Below are 14,123 nucleotides of genomic sequence, written 5' to 3'. Positions count from 1 at the left end.
CTCACTCTGCTATGCGGCACTTGGGATTCAACCTGCCAAACTGCCGACCATCTGATCAACAAGCTCAGCGTCCTAACCCACTGAGCCACTGCGTCCCTTTTCCTTAAGTCATATTTACACAGAAATATTGAAAATTCAAAAGGTTAAAAAAAAATTAAGCACCATTGTAACGTTCTTCACCTCAGTCATTGATCTCAGATGGCCTATAACAATAAAATATAAAGTCATTAGAAAACCATCTAACCAAAACAGAAACTCCTAAAATCAATATTAATCCATAAAACAAGATATAATCACAAGACAGTGTAGATTGTAGCCTTGACTGCTGCCAGTCTTATTTTCTAGGTCTTGTAGAATATGTTTTTACCTGTTTCTTCCTGCAGTAGGAATGGCTGCATTTGATATGCAACTGAAATCTGGGCAGAGGTTTCCTGTTTTCCTATTCAAGGTTCCTATTCAAGCAGGAACCATTAAACTAGAAAACCCTATTAGAGATCCTCTTCTCAGATAAAGCGAATTGTAAAATCATAGTCAGCAAAAGTAGATAATATTGGGGAAATGGATGCAGTGATAAAAAGCAATTTTTATTTTGAATTGGGAACCATAAATACAACTGAATTTTCCTGTGTTTTACAACTAGGTTAAGATCCTATCTTCTATTGTCAAAAATTAATGCTTTCAACCTTTTTTTTCTATGAATTTAATGCTATCATTCATTATTTGGGTGTCCTGAATATTAATTAATATATATTAATTTCTTAGGGTCAGATAGAAGATTTAAACGACCAACTTTTGAAACATAAAGATGCTCTTAAACTAAGCAAAAATAAGGAGAGGTCTCTGTTGGATGATATGGATGATTTAAATCAAGAACTTCAGAAAAAAATGAAGGCCTACACCAAAATTCTAAGGGAGAAAGATGATATTGAAAAAGAGAATGAAGAACTGAAAAAGCAGAATAAAAGATTAACTAGTTCAATTCAGGTAACTAATCCTTTTTACCCTAGGATATTTTTTGTGTTATATTTTTTTAGCACTGCAATTGATCATCCAGTGATCAAGCAGGTCACTCTGCATTCATGCAGAAATCTGCTTAGAGCACATTTGTTAAGTCATCTAGGTTTCTTTTTTTAAGCTTGAAGAATATTTTCATGTGTTTCCTGCATCTTGATTTACATCATTTCAGTAACTGAAGTTCCAGCTACATATATTTTATAGTTTAATATAGTTAAACTATAACTATAGTCACAAACTATTAACGTGTATGCAATATCCATTTTTTTCAAATGAACTTGCAAAATTACTGATTATGAAATATTCATTACTTGTCAGACTGTCCTTATACTAATGCTGTAGTACTATATCAGTTGTGATGTACAGAAACTATAACTTAAGCTATTCCTTATTTTTCAGGGCAAGGCTGATGAGCAAAGTCTGATAGATGAACTTCAAAGAAAAATAAAAAGAATGGAAACAGAGATTGGAAAGAAGAGTGATGAATCAGAAAAAAAGAACGCAAGAGAGGAAAGGGTGTTGAAAGTATGATATAAATTGTCTTTAGCCAGTATGACTTATCTCTGACATGTTATCCCCCCCCATATTTTGTAATTATGTATGGTATTTGTATTGAAAGGAATGTTTTATATATAGTATTTGTTTATGCATGCAGAGGCACATATTTTCAAGAAATGTATGCTTCATTAGAGACTGATAAATTGCCAGCCTTTAAAGGGGAAGATTGTTCAATTTGTTTTTCTTCACTTTATAGAGCCCAAGGGAAGAATTAATTAGATGGGAGGAATGTAAAAAATGGCAGACCAAAGCCGATGGGATGAGAAACAAGCTGAAAGAAAAAGAAAAGGAGATAGAATCGCTAAGCAAACAGCTTAACACAATAAAGGAACTTTTTTCCAAGTTAGTTTTTTATTTTTACATTTTTATTATTTATGATATCAAACCTCATTGAAGTTTAAATGTATTTGATAAAGAATTGATCTCCTATGAAAAATATTTTCTGAGCCATAATATATTTTTCACATTAGTAAATGCATTTTACAACCTTACTACTTCATCGGAAATCACAAGGAACTACTAAAAGTAATCATTAACAAAAATTGAAATTAAATATGGTGTAAAACATTCATATATATATATATATATATATATATATATATATATATATATATATATATATATATATAATTCAGAGTAATATATTAACATGAATAGCATATCTTTCTTTATCAAATTGCTTCTAGAGCACGCCTTGGAGATACTTTTGTAAACAGTGTTCTTCATTAAAAAAATTGAAAATGGATAAAGTAAACTCTTCAAGGGTTTGTTTTAATGGGATATATATCAAATATATATTAAGAACATTTAATTTTACATATTTGATCCACATGAAAGCAAGAATACTGCATTAATAAAAATACATATTTCAGGGGTGAAAAAGAAAAGAACGCTTTGCAAAAGAAACTCAAAAGCTGCAGTGTTACTGTTGATCATGTAATGGGAGTCAGAGCATCTGAATCAGAGCGAGAGTTGGAAGAGCTTCGTAAACGAAATATGGATCTGGAAAATGAGATTGTTCACCTGAAGTAAGAAAAAAATTCAGTTTTATTATCTTAGACATTGAATGAAACGGTTGTTAAGCAAGATGTCATGTGACTGCCCATGTAACTGCTTTGCTCAATGACCACAATCCTGGCACTTCCGGTTGCTGATGTTAAGTGATCATGCATATTGTTAAGCAGATGAAGTCCTTGGTAAGGAGTGTGGGATGCCTCAGAAAGGTGGTGGTGGTGGGACTCTGGGAGGTTCTGGACAGTAGCTGAAAATCCTCCTTGCCAAAATCCAAGCAGGATTTTCGGCCCCTGAGAAACACTCATGCACAAACTGCAGCAGCCCACCTAAAGATAGGTATCACACCTGAGGTACCTCATGATTTTTACCTTATTGTCCTGGTTCTCTGCTTTCTGATTGTCTTGTCTCTTGGACAGGGGTGTCAAACTCAATTTCATTGACGGCCGCATCAGCATTGCAATTGCCCTCAGGGGGCTGGGTGGGCGTGGCCTACTGGGTTTGCGTGGCTAAAGTACACATGGCCTACTGGGTGGGCGTGGCCAGCTCTACATCGTTCGCATCAAGGGTGCCTATGGGGGCCTGGGCAGGAGTGGGACAGATCTGAGGGTCTCTGGCAGAAGGAGGGTCTCTGGGCCAGGGCCAAGGCAGTGGGGGCCGTTCCCTCACTGTTTCCAGGATGGCTTCGCGGGCCACATGAAACCACTTCGGGGGCCGGATTTGGCCCCCGGGCCTTGTGTTTGACATGTCTGCTTTAGGGGCTGGCTGAAAGAACTGCCTTGCAAAAGATGCCAGCTCCCTACTTTGTGTGGAAGGGAACATCTTCAGCAGGATGCAGGAACCAAGCTCAGATATTCATTTTTCCACCCCACTGAAGGAGTTGAGCTCCTCTGATGAACTCAGCTATAGCTCATGAAAGCATATGCCTTCAAATAAATCTTGCTAAATCTTCACAATTTGGACTGGTGACTTGGTCATTAAGCAAAGCAATTACTAAGTGAAAATCATGTGACTGCAACTGTACTTACTATTTTATATCAGCTTTCCTTTGACTTACAGTGTCAGGATACAATCCCAAATAGCAAGGAAATTTTCCAGAACTTAAGTCAAGTTATATTCCTTTGCTCTTTGGAATGCTCAAGCTGATGCTGGGATAATTAGAAGGGAATTAATGTTTGTTTTTACATTCACTGGAGAGAAAGGGATTACTAGAGAGTAAGCAGGCACATAATGGGAATGCACAACCGTAACCCTAGTTCCTGTTCTTTGCCTAATGACCTATTTAGGAGACAAATAAAGCCTTTAGTGTAAAACTTAAATTTTAGGTAGCAGCTGCAGTTGGCTAAAGGGTTCTAATCAACTAAAGTCACAAAGCTGACCATGTTAAGTTGCAGTTAGCACTTTTAGAGATGCACTGCAGAGAAAAGCAACATAGGAATAGATAGCTTGTTTAAGAAATCTCTCCACTCTGTAAGGAGAGGGGGAACAATTGAGGCATAGAACAATGCGTACTGACTAAGTGTAATGGTAAAAGAGAGAGATGCTGTGAGTGATCTCAAAGTTACTTTTTCATCACTGTTGTAACTGTGTGAACGTTGTCTGAGGCAGTCACTAAGTGAGAATTACCTGTACATATTTCTCTCAGGACTATGGGTTAGGGACAGTTGAGAAGCAACTGAGAGGAATGGCAATTTTTTATTTTTGCCAAGAATTCTTCATTAAAATGTATGTAAAGTCAGTGGGAGTCCAATTCAACTCAAAGAAGACTTTTTCTTTTTATCTAATGTTTATTTATGATTAAATCAACTTTTATCATACAACCTTATCACACAGTCACACAAATATAAGTTATGTGAAATATGAATCACTTGTCAAATTGTGCAGTTCTTAAATAATATCTTTCCATTTGTATATCAAGAACACAATATGCTGTCCCTCGAGATACTGTTGTGGAAGATTTGCACTTAAAAAACAGATATCTACAAGAAAAACTGCTAGTACTAGAGAAACAGCTTCCCCGAGACACTTGTTCAAGGCCATCAGTAAGTTAACCTTATAATCATGTCTTTTCAAGATAAAATTCTTTGCTATGGTAGATTATAAGTTCCCGTGATTTTGACCGTGTTTTATGATTGTGTATTTTAGTGCAATATTTGTGTGTTGTAATTTTAAAGTTAGCACCAACAATTATAAGTGCATTTTATGCTATTTGTTATTTAGAGAGCCAGTTTAGTGTAATGGATAATGCATTAGGCTGGAAACCAGGAGTGTGAGTTCTAGCCCCAGCTTAGGGACAAAGCATCTGGATGGTCTTGGACTATTCCCAACCTTGCCAAGGAAAGTGCAGGGAGTTGTCCTGCAGTTGTCCAGAATGGGATATGATTGAAGGGAAGGGGAAAAAATATATTATTTCATTTATGTTGTTTCTGTAAACTATTCAGCTTGCTGAAATGTGATATATTAGTCTTTTAAATAATAGGCTATAGATTTACTTTTTGACATCTTGGGTTTTATATGCTGCCTTGGCAAGATCATGTTTTTAATAAAAAGTGCAAATAAGTATGAAGGGATTATATACAAATTTTCTTTAGAGTAGCAGTTGCTTCCTTGCTTCCTGTCAAAATTATGGGTAATATAGCATAATATAGTAATATAGTTGGGTTCCATTTATTCTTTAATACTATTTTTATTTGTAAAATATCTTGAAATGCCAACTATTAAACATTTATTATAACTTAACCTTCTTCTGAAGACATCAGGGATAGGATCAGATGATCAACATCAGAAAGAACAAGAGCTTCAAAAGGAGAATCTAATATTGTCATCTGAAAATATGGAGTTACGATTCCAGCTAGAACAAGCCAATAAGGACTTGCCAAGATTAAAGGTATCTATTTTTATTTTATGAATTTGATGTTCTGCAGAAAATTAATATGTTTCAGATTTTTTAAAAAAAATGTATTTGTAACACATATATCAATGGATCAATTTCTCTATATGACTGTATCTTAGATTAAGTTATTGGAAATAAATTATTTCACAAAGATCCTTTTATGAGATATGACCATCATTGTACATCACACAACAATAGCCTTTGCTTTGAAGAAATTTATATATACATCTCATTAAAATTAATCTTGATCAGGCATTTAACATCAAAATATTTGTACGATTTTTGTTTAGATTCTGGATTTACCTATTGAATTCTGCTGAGTACATGGTTCCTTTTCTCTTTGTTATGGCATTGGTTTTTATACTATTTTACTGTGATTACAGTAAACTGGTTTTATCACTGCTTCCTCCTTTTTCCAAAAGCTTTGGAATATCGAAATGTCTAGTGATTAACGAGAACACAATCTTTATGAATTATTATCCTGAATAACATAGTGTTCACATTCTTCTTTCATAGTGTAAATTGTCTGATTCAAAAGTTAACAGATTCTTGTCACAGAGTGACGTAGTTTTGCTTTGGTATCATGAGTGTAAATAATTACAGTAGTTAAATACATACTGTAAATCATTAGAATTATTATTAATAATTAAGTATTTAGTATATAACTTGAAAGAAGTTCTTTGTGAATATACGTATAATCCTTCGTTGCATGCATCCTGATACCTTTGTAATAGAATGGATATTGCAGAGAAGGCTAATTTCTTTATGCATCTTTTGAATTTTCCATTTTACCATATATTTTTATTTTTAGAAGAAGTGTTCCATAGAATGAGATTATCACTTCATTTTTTCGATAGAATCAAGTAGCTGATTTAAAAGAAATGTGTGAGCTCCTGAAGCAAGAAAAGGGAGAAGCTGAACGGAAATTAGGCAATGTCAGAGGGGTAAGATTATGATAGAACTTGTAAAAGAGGTACAGGAATGAATCCTAAAAATACTAAGAACTTGTATTAACTGCATTAAAATATAGAAGACCTTTGGCTTTCAGCAATGAAGGGTTTCTTATCCCAAGGTAGAGAAATATGATTTGTTTGCCTTAAGCATGAGATTTACTAAAAACTGACACATTTTTTCTGATTATTGGTGGGGATATTAATATAGTACAGGGGTGTCAAACTCAATTTCATTGAGGGCCGCATCAGCATTGCGGTTGCTCTCAGGGGGCCCGGTGGGTATGGCCTGGGTGGGTGTGGCCTACTGGGTGGGCGTGGCTAGAGTGCGTATGGCCTACTGGGTGGGCGTGGCCAGCTCTACATCATTCACATCAAGGGTGCCTATGGGACCTGGGCAGGAGTGGGACAGATCTGAGGGTCTCTGGCAGAAGGAGGGTCTCGGCCAGGGCCAAGGCAGTGGGGGCCGTTCCCTCACTGTTTCCAGGATGGCTTTGTGGGCCACATGAAACCACTTTGCGGGCCAGATCCGGCCCCCGGGCCTTGTGTTTGACATGTCTGATATAGTAGATGTAAATAACTTCTCATAAGTTATGCCTTGTAGAGTTCCTTGTCACAATATGAAGCCAAAATAGGTTTGCTTTCATCTGTTTCACTGCAAAATAATTTGTTCATATTGTTCCTGCAAGTACTTCACATCCTGCAATGTTACAAAGAACAAAATAGAGCAAATTGCTGCTAAAGTAATTGGTTTGCAGTTTTTTATTATACCTCATATCTGTATTATGTAACTATAGAGTGATAATACCACTTATTCTAAACGGTACTATATAATATTGAACTAAATATCTGTAGCAAGGAGATATCACAAATAAAAAATATATAGTTAGAAAATATTTTATTGGAGCCTATGTAATAAAAATGGTATTTTTAGATTAATAGATAATATGATATAATATTATATGGTCTCTTATTTATTCATATAGGCTGGAAGAAGTGGAAAAACAATTCCAGAATTAGAGAAAACAATTGGCTTGATGAAAAAAGTTGTAGAGAGAGTCCAAAGAGAAAATGAAGAACTAAAAAGGGCCCCTGGAGTAGTCTCAAATGAAAAAGTTGCCAGACTTGAGCAAGAAAATGAGGACTTAAGGGTAATGTATGCTATTTTAATAGAGACGCGTTGGCTCAGTGGGTTAGGACACTAAGCTTGTCGACCAGATGGTCAGCAGTTTGGCGGGTCGAATCCCGAGTGCTGCATAACAGAGTGAGCGCCTGTTACTTGTCCCAGCTTCTGCCAACCTAGCAGTTCAAAAGCACATAAAAATGCATGTAGAAAAATAGGGACCACTACGGTGGGAAGGTAACAGCGTTCCGTGTGCCTTTGGCATCTAGTCATGCCGGCCACATGACCACGGAGACGTCCTCAGACAAGCGCTGGCTCTTTGGCTTTGAAACGGAGATGAGCACCGGCCCCTAGAGTTGGAAACGACTAGCACGCATGTGCGTGGGAACCTTTACCTTATTTTAAAGGCTTTTTATTTTAATATTTAATCTGAAAAATATACAGTGATTATGAAGGTTGTCTCCGTACTCCTGAGCTTACAAAGGTCCCTCAAGACCTGGTTGAGGTCCTTGGGATCCCAGAACTCGTGAGGTGGCTCTCTTATTAATATCCCTTCATCTATTATTTTTCCTGTTTTAGCTCTGCTTTTAGAACTTCTAATTATAAATTATGATTTTGGAGTACACTAATCATTCTAGAAGTTGAATAATACAATGTAAATGAAAACACATTTTTTAAAAAAAAAACTATTTTAAGTAAATACAATATGCTTCTGTAGAAATTGATAAGAGCTTTACCATATACAAATAGATACCGTCCTGTTTTAGATTTTAATAATATGAACAATTTGTGATATAATATTCCTTTTTTTCATTTATTTTTAAAATACTAAGTCTGAAATGGAAAAACTAAAACTTCACTTTGGAAGTGAACTAAGTGCACGTTATGAACTGAAGACTAAAGGCACAGAAAAAATCATTGCTGAAAACGACAGAATACGTAAGGAGCTGAAAAAGGTAAATATATAACATTGTATAGATATTGTCTGAAAATTTTTCAATATAGCTTGATTCTGTCGGGTTGGGTAACAGCATTTTTGAGGAAGCAACTTTATTTTTTTAAAAAATATTGCTATAGATTATTAATCTATACATTATTACTTATAACGTTTGAAATTATTCCAAGTATTATAAATAAGCATGTCTCAGTCTTTCCCATTTTGAAAACAGAACCCTTAATCTTGATACAGAAACAAATCATGGCTTTAGATCCTGATTAGTAAGGATTAGTAAATTAGAATAATTAAACTAAACCACATTCTTTTGGATTTAATGGAAAATTAGTTTCAGGAAATAGGATTTGTTGTGGCATATGCTTCAATGATAAGACAGGAACTTATCATAGTGTTCATTCCATGCTTAGTTTGGAAACATATTTCAATTTGTTTAATACATTTTTTATGTCAATAGGAAGTAGAAAATGCAGAAAAACTGCGAATGGCAAAGAATAACCTTGAAATAATAAATGAGAAACTGAATGTGGAATTGGAAGAAACAACAAAGAAATTAAACTTAGCAGAAAGCAGAATCCCAAAACTTGAAGATGCTGACACCAAGAACTGGAAATCCATTGTTATAACAAGGTACAGGTTGCTGTCTGTAAATAGCCATTCATTCAATAATCTAAATTGTGACAGCATTAAATGAGTGGTACTTACAACCAGTACTTGAAGTTTTAGCTTTTACAGCACTTCCGTGGTCATGTGGATGTGATCTGGGTATTTGACAACCAGCTCACACAATAGTTGCAGCATCCCACAGTCACATGTTTACCATTTCTGACATTCTCTGCTGTCTTCCTATGAACAGAGTTGTGGGAAAGGTGACATGGAAGATTGCAAATTCTGCTGCTATTTTTTCTCCTCAAGAAGCTGGCAGAAGTCACGATCCTCGCTGAATGGCCCTTGATTTTCACTTAACAATGATAATGGGATTGTCAGGATTGCTATTGCTGAATGACATGGTCATATGATGCCTTGCTTTATGATCACATAATTTAGCAATAGAAATTCTGGTCCCAATTATCATTATAAAGTAAGGGCTAACTATAAAACTAAATAATGGAATATATATATATCCATTTCCCCGAAGATTTCAAAAACTGTTCATTTATTTTTCAAGTTTATTTTCAAGTTTCAAAATTTGGAAACTTACCGTTAATGAAAAACATATCAATTAATAGCAGATTTTTGCATTTTTGGACTACATACTTCTAATCTAGGGCATATGACAAAGTCCTTTTTGTTATTTTGTACATTTAAAAAGTTGATTTAGAAAGCTATACAAAATGTTCTTCACAGTAATGTTGAACTGTGAATCTGTGTTATTTTAGATGTATGCATTTCTGTCCACACTGCATCTATTCAATATGAACAATTCAGTATGTATGGTGTGTCGTGTATGATTTAATATAATTGATAAACCAATTGATGATGTATCATATTCTATCTTATTTTGTTGAATAATATTTTCTTTTAATGAGATCAATAGGAATCAGTATTGTCCATTTTTACTTTTCTTTACTTTCAGGATGTTTGAAAATAAACTCAAAGAAATGGAATCTGAAATTGCCAGAAAAAACCAAACCATTAGTGATCTTAAACAGAAATTACAAAAGCCAACAGAGAGTGGAGAAAAAAATGAAAACTATTTTGAAGACTACCTTAAAGAACAAGTAAGATTTTATTTTTATTTATTTGGTGCCTTCAGGTCAGCTGGAAAGTCCCTGCTGTTTTCCTTGCACATTTTTTTCAGAAGTGGTTTGCCATTGCCTCCTTCCTAGGGCTGAGAGAAAGTGACTGTGGTTGAGTTAGGACCAGAACTCACACCTTAACTGTTATGTGAATTAAAGGAAATTCAATGTGGGCATAATGTGAAAATGTGACATCTATATTTTACTGATAAATTTTTAATGCAGTTTCTTCCTTTGCAAGTGCATTTTTTTCCTTTCTGGTTGGTGTCTAAAGGGCAGGTTATTCTATTCCACTCCTAGTTCTGATTACTGGGGGAAAACTTCCTAGAATGAGCATCTCTGATCAGGAGATTAAAGCTTTATAAATCTTTTTAGAATCCTATCCTTTAATTGTTCCTGATTGGCATGGATTATTTTATTGTATAGTGCTTTTAGTCTCTTAGTATTGTTTAATATGGAGTTGGGATCAGGCACACATGCAAAAGTCAGAGGACATCTGAAGGCTCATTCCTTCATAATTGCTTATTTGCTTCACTTTGCAAAACAATTGTCAGAGTTTTTTTATATATTTTTTATCTTTGGTGATGAGATTAAAAGTAAGGATCTCTATCCCATAGCAGGACAGGCTCCTCTTCTGCAGTAAGCTTTTTTATGTCAATTTACAAGTTAAAGGTAAAGGTAAAGGTTCCCCCGCTCATGCTTGCTAGTCACTTCCGACTCTAGGGGCCGGTGCTCATCTCCGTTTCAAAGCCAAAGAGCCAGCGCTTGTCCGAGGACGTCTCCGTGGTCATGTGGCCGGCATGACTGGACGCCAAAGGCGCACATAATGCTGTTACCTTCCCACCGTAGTGGTCCCTATTTTTCTACATGCATTTTTATGTGCTTTTGAACTGCTAGGTTGGCAGAAGCTGGGACGAGTAACAGGTGCTCACTGCTACGCGGCACTCAGGATTCGATGGCAAAAAAGAGAAATTACACATTTCTTCTGCAAAAGATACTGTGTAGCTTATTTACCTCATCATTTTATTTTTGTAAGCTGAAAGTGGCATACCTGAAAATATTTTATTGACTTGGTGTGTTAAATTGGCAGAGTATCAAAATCATCTTGTAAATTTAAGTCAATATGGACTTTTAAATGGGCTTTCCTCTACTTCAGTCCAATACCCAATTATTGCACTGAAATCTATTCCATTGTTTAACTTAGAATTTTCTCATACTGAGAAGTTCCTAATATTAAAATGAAATCTTTCTTTTCATGTGAAGGCTGAGGTCCTCAAAAGTGTTCCTGAGGATACCAAAACAGAGCAAGAATATGTCAGAGAAAATCAACTTCTCCGGTAAAGCAGACAAAATGTTTCGTTTATAAAACAGAACAAAACATTAGCAAAAGCTGCAGACTTCTGCCCTTTGTTTTCTTATAGATTAACTAATGATCGTTTGGAAAAGGAAAAAGCAGAATTAATTTACTTGATGGGATCTTCTAGAAATCAAACAAAACTTAAAGTAGATGACCTTGCAGCTGGTAATATATAAAATACTTATTTGTATATTCTAACTAAAACAGAACCATTAGCAGAATTTCATTTATAGAGAAAGGCTGCCAGCATTCTCACCACAGTTCCCAACAAATTACTTCTGATAAACAACAAACTTTGCTGCATGTGATAAGATCTGATAAAAGTTTATATTTGGAGGTGGGAGACAAAATCCAGTTATAAGAGACTATAAGTAAAATGTCTTTCACAAGAATAAAATGGAATAACATGAATGGAATTCTACTCTTTGGACATAAAAGTTAAATTCAGTGATTTTACAAATCTATTCTACCAAATTGCTTTAAAACCTAATAATCTGTGTGGTTTTTTATATCTAATGTACTCAAATCTTTTACCGCTGTATCGGGTTGTGTGATTCTCCTATAGCACGTGAAAGCCCCCTCACCTCTTACCTCTGCAAACATTAAGTAAAACCAATGTTAACTACGATTAAATATTACCTATATGGCCAGTGTTGCCATGAGTTGTTAATTACAATAAACATATTCATGGAGAATTCATATAAGGTTTCAGAAGTCCTATCCCTAGCTATGCCAGTAGCTCTTTTGCATAAGTATTTCCAATCAATTACATTAGATTATACAGCTGTTCTCAAGCGTATTTCTTAGATATATGAAAATGTATGTGTATTCATTTGTATTTATATCTATAAACTTCTGTTTGAATACTTAGAGAAGACTGGAAACTACAAACTAGTGGCAGAAGTAACAGACCTCAAGACACAGCTTAAATCTTCAGATTTGGAACAGCAGCGACTTCACGTTAGTACTTTAATTTTTCAGTTGTTCAATTCATTGGTTATTTGCAAAATATCCATGCTGTCTATAGGCTTAGAAAATATTGATGCATTGAAATTGATCATTATACAGCATTTCGTTGCTAAATATTACAACAGTCACTTTTCAAGTTAAGGAAACTAAAACTTTCCAAGACAAATTTCTCTTATATTGGATTGTAACTGCAAAAAGTAGAGGCAAAATGAAGTTGATATTGTGAGGAATGTATTAAATACAACTATTTAATTCTTGGTTAAATCGATCTTTTGTACTAGAAACCATTTTTTATAATGTCAGATTGTTTTTATTTATAGGGCATGAAGAAACTAAGACCACATTTTGAATATAGGAAAAAATGTAAAGACGTTATATCTGTTGAAATTAATGGATTGTGCTGAGCATATTTATGTTTGTATGTGCGTGTGTTAAGATTAATATATAGTTTTTTTTCTCACTAGGAAGAAATCAAAAAGCTTAAAAATGAATTAGACCACTTTGATCCAGCCTTTTTTGAGGAAATTGAAGATCTAAAATATAACTATAATGAAGAAGTAAAAAAGAATATTATCTTAGAAGAGAAATTGAAAACAGTTTCTGAAAAATTTGGAGTTCAAGTAGACATTCCAGGTAGAATTTCTATTGACTAAATACTTGAAGAAGTATTTCCAAGAAATTTGCCAATACTGAATGAAATATTTGACACAGAAAATGAAGAAAAACATCTTTATGAGTCAGGTATTTTCCCCCCACTTATTTTAAAGTCAATAAAATGTGGGTTATTTCTGCTGTAACTTTTATACAATTTCTTTCAAGTGCCTACCTGATTTATCTGGTTTAATGCTTTCACAGGCTCAAAGACAAAAGATTAAAGAGATTATAATAATGTAAATTTGCTAGTTTTTTAATTGTATTATTTATTAGAATTATTTATGATTGAATATATGAATTGTGAATAAAACAATATAATACATTCCTAACTTAAAATGTTTAAGATAAGTCATGTTGAATAAAAGTGTTACAAACTTCAAGATCATTTTTCATTATATTCTTGAATATGATAAAATGCTACTTTGTTTTGATAGGACTGGAGTTGTGTTTCCTTATATCTGCTTCAGAAAATTAGATGTTCTACATTTAGATTTTAGGAGCCCCAAAGGGGCTATAGAAGAATAAGTCACTGCATAAACAAATATTCTTCATGATTCTAATGTAAATAAAGTTCTACTACAAATGTTATAAAGTTATTTAAGATAATTAAAATCCCTTTATAAATGAAGGATCTTATCTAAACATTTTAAAAGAGCCTTGGTGGAGCAGTGGGCTAATGCCTCCTTACATAACACCAGCTGCCTGCAATTATTTTTATTTATTTATTTATTTATTTGTTTGTTTTATATACTGCCCTTCTCCCGAGGGACTCGGGGCGGTGTACAGAGCAACGTATGTATACAGTTAAACAATAGTAAAAACAAATGAACCCCAAGAGCTGTCAGGCCAGGCCGGCCTGTTGGAACAGGTAAGTTTTTAAGTCGCGCCGGAAGGTGCGAAGGT

At 34.5% G+C, this 14,123-nt stretch overlaps 1 protein-coding gene across 1 annotated transcript in view; it reads left to right on the top strand.

Moving 5' to 3' along the window:
* Positions 1 to 13,270, top strand: part of CEP290 (centrosomal protein 290) — a 58,560-nt gene extending 45,290 nt beyond the window's left edge. Inside the window, exons 40-54 of the mRNA XM_083365357.1 lie at positions 763 to 984; positions 1,414 to 1,539; positions 1,769 to 1,914; positions 2,445 to 2,600; positions 4,502 to 4,625; positions 5,336 to 5,470; positions 6,334 to 6,420; positions 7,413 to 7,577; positions 8,383 to 8,505; positions 8,959 to 9,131; positions 10,078 to 10,222; positions 11,504 to 11,577; positions 11,662 to 11,762; positions 12,469 to 12,557; positions 13,031 to 13,270. Of these exons, the coding sequence (XP_083221483.1) occupies positions 763 to 984; positions 1,414 to 1,539; positions 1,769 to 1,914; positions 2,445 to 2,600; positions 4,502 to 4,625; positions 5,336 to 5,470; positions 6,334 to 6,420; positions 7,413 to 7,577; positions 8,383 to 8,505; positions 8,959 to 9,131; positions 10,078 to 10,222; positions 11,504 to 11,577; positions 11,662 to 11,762; positions 12,469 to 12,557; positions 13,031 to 13,219 (2,055 nt within the window). The 3' untranslated portion in view covers positions 13,220 to 13,270. The remainder of the gene's footprint in view (positions 1 to 762; positions 985 to 1,413; positions 1,540 to 1,768; positions 1,915 to 2,444; positions 2,601 to 4,501; positions 4,626 to 5,335; positions 5,471 to 6,333; positions 6,421 to 7,412; positions 7,578 to 8,382; positions 8,506 to 8,958; positions 9,132 to 10,077; positions 10,223 to 11,503; positions 11,578 to 11,661; positions 11,763 to 12,468; positions 12,558 to 13,030) is intronic.
* Positions 13,271 to 14,123: the final 853 nt, after the last annotated feature.

This window comes from Vipera ursinii (genome assembly GCF_947247035.1).
Source record: "Vipera ursinii genome assembly, chromosome: 6".
NCBI lineage: Eukaryota > Metazoa > Chordata > Lepidosauria > Squamata > Viperidae > Vipera > Vipera ursinii.
This window is presented reverse-complemented; position numbering and strand designations above follow the sequence as displayed.